Source organism: Manacus vitellinus, unplaced genomic scaffold (assembly GCF_001715985.3).
Source record: "Manacus vitellinus isolate BGI_N305 unplaced genomic scaffold, ASM171598v3 scaffold_184_pilon, whole genome shotgun sequence".
In the NCBI taxonomy this organism is placed as follows: Eukaryota; Metazoa; Chordata; class Aves; order Passeriformes; family Pipridae; genus Manacus; species Manacus vitellinus.
In genome coordinates, this window is record NW_021939290.1 from 28,016 (window position 1) to 35,105 (window position 7,090).

The 7,090-nt window shown below is 52.1% G+C and overlaps 1 protein-coding gene across 1 annotated transcript in view; it reads left to right on the forward strand.

Annotated features, from left to right (window-relative positions):
• Positions 1–5,495: 5,495 nt before the first annotated feature.
• The window catches only part of LOC103755419 (HORMA domain-containing protein 1), a gene marked incomplete at its 3' end in the record, with an annotated part of 8,567 nt that continues 6,972 nt past the window's right edge, over positions 5,496–7,090 (forward strand). The window contains exons 1-4 of the mRNA XM_029958954.1: positions 5,496–5,528; positions 5,875–6,019; positions 6,292–6,355; positions 6,865–6,927. Of these exons, the coding sequence (XP_029814814.1) occupies positions 5,496–5,528; positions 5,875–6,019; positions 6,292–6,355; positions 6,865–6,927 (305 nt within the window). The remainder of the gene's footprint in view (positions 5,529–5,874; positions 6,020–6,291; positions 6,356–6,864; positions 6,928–7,090) is intronic.

Consider the following 7,090-nt stretch of genomic DNA (forward strand, 5'->3'; position numbering starts at 1 on the left):
ATCTGGAACCCGGATTTGGGAAGGTGTGTGGTTGAACCTGGACATCTGGAACCCAGATTTGGGAAGGACTTTGGGCAGAAATCAGCAGAGAAAGGGAGGCCAACGAAGACTCAACACGTGCCATGGGAAGTCCCTTCTGAGAGAAAAAGCTACGAAGAAGACTAAAGATGTGAACTAATTATCAGAAAAGGGCAGTTGTCACCAATTAATGGCCAGGAGGAGGTGGAATACTAACTAATTAAAGGAATTCTGTGATTAAGAACCAGTGAACATTAATTTCTTTATTTGCTGAAAATGTGTAAATAGGTAGAAAAATTATATCTCAAGGCCTGTGTGGGCTGGGCTCTGTGAGTGTCACAAACATCTCTGGCCACAAATAAAGTCATGCTTTGCTTTCTAAAAAAGAAATAAAACAGTGTTAGAGGGTTTTGTTTATCCCAACAATTTGGGAGTATTTGGGAACACCTTCATCTTTCCCAGACAGGGCTCTTCTCACCCGTATCAGTGGTAAATGTGTGCAAAGGGGATGTCTGAGCCTGGAAAATAAAGACTGGGGGCCTGATAAGGAGGTTTATCTTGGCCAGAGCACACAGCTGGGATCCATTCAGGGACAAGAAACTGGTTTTAGGAGGCTCGTGACCATAAAAAGATAATTTGAGGAATGGGATGTTCCCCAAATGACCCCCAGAGACCCTCAAAAGCCCCCTAGTCTGATGTAAATGAGCTCTGAGAAGTGATTTGAATGTGGAAATGATTCAGGGCAATATTTAGCAATGTGGGGTTTGGGAAAAGGGATGAATATGTACTAGTTCTGTGTTAGTTACATAGATATAAATGAATATGTGAGATAGCTGGGGGGGGCTGTTGCACTGAAATAAAGAATTCCTCTTTTTAATATTGAAATTACAGCGTTAGAGTTTTATTTTTCAGGGTTTCTGTGACACCAGGCCGATGCACAAACGTGCAGTGTCCAATATAAAAGCATTTTCATCACTGCTTGTTAATAACAAACCTGTTGTGCTGTACAAAGGTGGCAATTCCATCCCCTTGGAATCAACCCCTGATATTCAGGAAAAAAACAGGGAATCCCGGAATGGTTTGGGTTGGAAGGACCTTGAAGCCCACCCAGTTCCACCCCTGCCATGGGCAGGGACACCTCCCACTGTCCCAGGGTGCTCCAAGCCCTGCCCAACCCGGCCTTGGACACTTCCAGGGATGGAGCAGCCACAGCTTCCCTGGGAAATCTCTTCCAGTCCCTCCCCACCCTCACAGGGAGGGGTTTTTCCCATTCTAAACCTCCTCTCTTTCCATTGGTACCCACTCCCCTTGTCCTGTCACCCAGTTCCTGATGGACAGTTCCTCTCCAGCTTCCCTGGAGCCCCTTCAGACCCTGGAAGGTGCCCTGAGCTCTCCACACAACCTTCTCTTCTCCAGCCTGAACATTCCCAGCTCTCCCAGCCCGTCTCCATGGGGGAAGCTGAAGAAAGTCAACTTTTATTTGCCTTTGGAAAAGACAGCAACCAACCTGGACACACCTTCCCCAAGGTTTTGCTGGAGAGAGAGCTGGGATTGAGGCTGGGAGAATTGGGATTGTTCAGCCTGGAGAAGGGAAGGCTCTGGGGTGACCCGATTGTGGTCTTCCAGGACCTGAAGGAGCCTCCAGGAAAGATGGAGAGGGACCATTAACAAGAGTCTGGAGCGACAGGACAAGGGGGGGTGGGTTCAAATTGAAAGAGAGTAGGTTTGGATTAGATAGCAGGAAAAAATTTAGATATTAGGAAAAAATCTTTACTGGGAGGGTGGTGAAGCCCTGGAACAGGTTGCCCAGGGAGGTTGTGGATGCCCCAACCCTGGAAGTGTTCAAAGCCAGGTTGGATAAAAATCCTTGAGCAACCTGGGATAGTGGGATGTGTCCCTGCCCGTGGCAGGGGGCTGGATCATCATGGTCTTCAAGGTCTCCTCCCAGCCCAAACCATTCTATGATTCTGTGATTTTTTTTAATGAGTTTTGAGGGTTGATTTAAAGGGTATGAAATGACCTTGTTTGTAACAGTATGTGGGTGATTTGTTTTTAGCAAACAGGGATGGAAATGCCTTCATATCAGACACCCCACGCTTGTGAATCACCCCGGTGAGAAGAGGACACTGCCCATCTCCTCCCAAACTTTGGCTGGGTCAAAAGGAAGTTACAGGTTTAGGCTTCATTTTAGGAAAATGCTCTGCACTGGTGTGGCCTCACCTCCAGTTCTGGGGGCAGTTTTGGGCACCACAATATAAAAAATATATTAAGCTACTAGAGAGCATGCAAAGGAGGGCCACGGGGATGGTTTTTGTGGTTTTAAGCCCGGCTGGAGATTAAGCTCCACTCAGCAGCTCATTCAACCCCCTCTCTGCTCCTCCCTCCTCCCTGCTGGGATGGGGAATAAAAGTAAACCTTGTAGGTTGAGACCAAAAGAGTTTAGTTATCGAAAATAGAGTAAAATACAGTAATAATGGGAAATAATAATAATAATGATAATAAAAGGGGAAAGAAACTAATTGATGCACAATGCAATTGCTCACCACCCCCCGACTGATGTCAGACCCCCCTCCCAAACCCAGATCGGCCCCTCCCAGGTGACTCCCCCCAGTTTGTGGCCTGGGAATGGTGATCTATGGTGTGGAATATCCCTTTGGATAGTTCAGGTCACCTGTCCCAGCTCTGCTCCCTCCCAGCTCTGGCAGAGCAGGAGACAAAAAACAAGAGTCCTTGACTCGGGACAAACACGACTGAGCCAAACCCCAAACCATCCGTGTATTATCGACCCTGCTCTCATCCCAAATCCAAACCACAGCACTGGAACAGCTCCTGGGCAGGAATTAACTGGTTCCCAGCTGAAACCAGGACAGGATCCAGCCCTGAAGGGTCTGGAGGGGCACTTGGCTTGTTCGGCTGGAGGAGGCTGAGGGGAGACCTCGGGGGCTGCAGCTCCGACCTCTGCTCTGTGTGAGCAGGGACGGGACCCGAGGCAGCAGCTGGAGCTGCGGTTTAGGAGGTTTAGGAGCTGTGAGGAGGTTTAGGTTGGATCTCAGGGAAAGGTCCTTCCCCCAGAGGGTGGTTGGGCACCGAACAGGCCCCCCAGGGCAGTGGGCACAGCCCCAAAGCTGCCAGAGCTCCAGGGGCGTTGGGATAATGCCCTGAGGGACGGGGTGGGATTGTTGGGGTGTCTGCGCAGGGCCAGGGGTTGCACTCTGTGATCCTTGTGAGCCCCTCAGGATTCCCTAAACCAGACTGGTTTAGGTCGGAAGGGACCTCAAAACTCACCCAGTCCCACCCTCGTACCATGGGCAGGGACACCTTCTGCTATTCCAGGCTGCTCCAACCTGGCCTTGGACACCTCCAGGGATCCGGGGCAGCCACAGCTTCTCTGGGCAACCTGTTCCTTACACGTGACAAAAGCTTGTCCCAGCTTTCCAAAGCAAAGATCGAACGCTGTGTGCCCACAATTAGCAATTAGCTGCTGCCCCAAAAGTGACTCGAGCCCTTTTTCATCCTTTGCCTTTGGTGGTTTTACAGATTTAGGGGGTCGCTGCTGCCCCGGGACCCCCGGAGAGAAGAGGCAGCACCGGGAGCCCGTGGAACGGGCTGAGGGGGAACTCGGGGGTCTGGAGCCTCCTCACGAGGGCAGTGACAGGACCCAAGGGAGCAGCTGGAGCTCTGTCAGGGTTAGGGGGATGTTAGGAAAAGGTCCTTCCCCCAGAGGATGGTTGGCACTGACAGGCTCCCCAGGGCAGTGGGCACGGCCCCAAAGGCTGCCAGAGCTCCAGGGGCGTTGGGACAACGCCCTGAGGGCCGGGGTGGGATTGTTGGGGTGTCTGCGCAGGGCCGGGGGTTGGATTTGGATGATCCCCGTGGTTCCCTTCCCTCAGGACATTCCCCGATTCCTCACGGGCGGGAGCTGAGGGACCCCCCCCCCCCCCGCCCCTCCCGCGGGTTTGCGCACGGCCCCCCCGGAGCCCCGTGAGGGACAGGGCGGGAAAAGCGGCCCGGCCGCGCCTGAGGGACGAGGCGGGGACAGGCTGGAGGGAAGTCCGCTCGGCGCGCTTGAGGGTGAGGGCGGGGCGGTTCGCAGTGCCCGGTCGGGTGTCCTTGCCTTCAGCAGCCCCTGCTCCTCAGCAGCCGCTGCCCTCAGCACCGCGGCCCTCAGCAGCCGCTGCCCTCAGCAGCCCCTGCCCCTCAGCAGCCCCTGCCCTCCACTCCTTGCCTTCACAAGCCCCTGCCCCTCCACTCTACCTCAGCAGCCCTTGCCCTCAGCACTCCCTCAGCCGCTCAGCACGCCCTGCCCTCAGCTCCTTGCCCTCAGCAGCCCCTGCCCTCAGCAGCCCCTGCTTTCAGCTCTTCGCCCTCAGCAGCCCCTGCCCTCAGCTCCTCGCCCTCAGCATCCTTACCTTCAGCTCTTTGCCATCAGCAGCCCCTCGCCCTCAGGTCCTGGCCCTCAGCTCCTCATCCTCCATAGCCCTTGCCCTCAGCAGCTCCTGCCCTCAGCATCCCTGCCTTCAGCCCCTGGCCCTCAGCAGCCCTTCATTCTCAGCTCCTCACCCTCAGCAGCCCTTCACCCACAGCTCCTCACCCTCAGCCCTCAGCAGCCCCTGCCCTCAGGAACTCTGCCCTCAGAAGCCCTTCACCCTCAGCTCCTCACCCTCAACAACCCCTGCCCTCAGCTCCTCATCCTCCACAGCCCCTCACCCTCAGCAGCCCTTCACCCTCAGCTCCTCACCCTCAGCAGCCCCTGCCCTCAGGAACTCTGCCCTCAGCATCTCTCCCCCCACGCTCAGCTCAGCTCCCCTCACCCTCACCTCACCTCACCCTCACTCTCCCCTCGCCCTCACCACGCCCTACTCTTCCCTTCCTCCTCGATTTGCCTCCTTAAACCTCGAGGAGCACAGCCCTGCCGTGCTTGGGGGGTTTGTGGGCTCCTTGCTGAGGGGCACCTCTGTTCCCTGCACTGCCCAGAGCCAACCCCTTCCTCGGGACATACATTTTCCACAGCCCGGGGTGTGGATGCCTTTCATTTCCCAGACTTGTGCAGGAGTCAGGCTCAGGGTGCTGAGGGTTCTCTTTCTCCTGCACTCATTTAAATGACAGAATAAAACAACCCAAGCCCGGGGGTGTTTGAAATGTGGGGAGCCTTTTCTTAAAGCCCTTTGAAAATCCCAGCGGGCTGGGTGCCACTTAGCACTGAGGAGCATTTCCTTTGGAAGCTCGTATTTCATAGGAATACAGATATAAATATTCTAATTACTGCGTCCTGCAGCCTCGGGGGAGGCCTGTGCTGCTGGGGGAATCAAGGATCTGATGCTGGGGGTTGTCAGACAGACTGTCCTGCTCTGTTTGCTGACAGTTCCAGGTTGGTTTGAGCTGGTGAGTTGTGCAGGAGACCCAGGGAACTCCCTGTGGAAGCTGCATCCAGGTGTTAATGCAGGTGTTTAATTCACAGGCAGAAGAGTCTCTGCAAAATGGCAACTGCTCAGAAGCAAAGGAATTGCACGGTACGGTTGTGTTGTGGTTTTTTGGGCACAGTCTGTTCTTTCATGGGAAAAATGGGGGGAATTTTGGCTGAAATGGTGCACCCAGGAGATAGTTCTTCACTTGAAAATTTCGGGCTAATTGGGTTCTTTTAACTAAGAATAAAGATGCTTAATAGAAAAATAATCTGAGTTTTGTTGGTAAAAACCAGCTGTGTCCTAAGAACTCGATGACACCAAGCATCAGGAATATACTTTATAAGCCACGAAAGTCAGACTTCTCAGCTGAGTTAAAATTAATGCATTGGACAGGTTTGGTGCTGTGGATACAGCTCAACTGATTGATTGATTTCTTCCTCTGATTTTCCAGAGTGCAGTTGTATTCCCTAAAAAAATCGCCACGGAGCAGCAGTCCCTGATGCTGGTGAAGAGGCTCCTGGCAGTGGCCGTGTCCTGCATCACGTACCTGAGAGGGATCTTCCCTGAGAGTGCCTATGGAACCAGATACATGGATGGTAACAGGCTGTTTCTGGGAGAACTCGCAAATTCCATGTGTTTTTAGAGCCATTTTAAAACCATTTCAGTGCCTGCAATGGAAACTTCACTAATTCATTAAACTGAATTTTGTTGGTGCCGGTGCTCTAACAATTAAAACTGTGCTCATGCTCACCAGTAATGTTAATTTTAGCCTCATTTTGATGTGTGTTTTTAAGGAGTGAACATGACTTTTTAAATTGCATTTTGCCCTAAGTAAATGTGCTTTTTTTTATTATTTTTTTTTTTTGAGATGTCTGTGTCAAAATCCTGAGGGAAGACAAGAACTGCCCTGGCTCCAGCCAGCTGGTGAAATGGTACGTTTGGGCTCCCCCTTTGCCTCTTGCTTGGCTGTTCCAGAAAAGGCAAATGGCAAAGGGCAACAATTGAACTCCTCTGTGCTCCAGAGAGGTTTGGCTGAGCTCCTGGTTTCTGATGGAATCACGGAATGCTTCGGGTTGGAAGGGACCTTCAAGCTCATCCCATTCCCACCCCTGGGAAGGGACACCTTCCACTGAGCCGAGTTGCTCACCTGATTAATGAACACATGTTAGAAGCTGTTTGAAGTACTGCAACATGTTTTCACTGATAAATTAATCACTGACAGATTAGATTTTTAGTTATTCTCCCAAGGGAAGATTTGGTTGGGAAGATTTGACCCTACAAAGGTGGTCCTTGCTGGTACCCCTGCTAACAAAGAAGGCAGAATAACGCCTTAAATGCCATTTTTTGCCCTAACACAAGAAGGAAACAGAAGAATTGCACTTTTTGCTGCTGTTTCAGCCAGAAGCAAATGGAAATGAGTGACTTGTTTGCTGTGTTGCAGGATGCTGGGGTGCTACGATGCCTTGCAGAAGAAATACGTGAGTCTTGCAGTCTCCTTTCAAGGGTGGGGAAGGTTGAGTTAAGCCCATCAGTTGCCAGGGCTCTGGGCAGTGTGGGAGGCACAGGAATTCCAGGATAAAATTCCTGGGAAACAGAAGGTCAGGGATTTGTGGGTGTTTGGGGTCCCCTCTTAAACAGAAGAGGAGGAAGTTTTTCTGTGAGGAGAA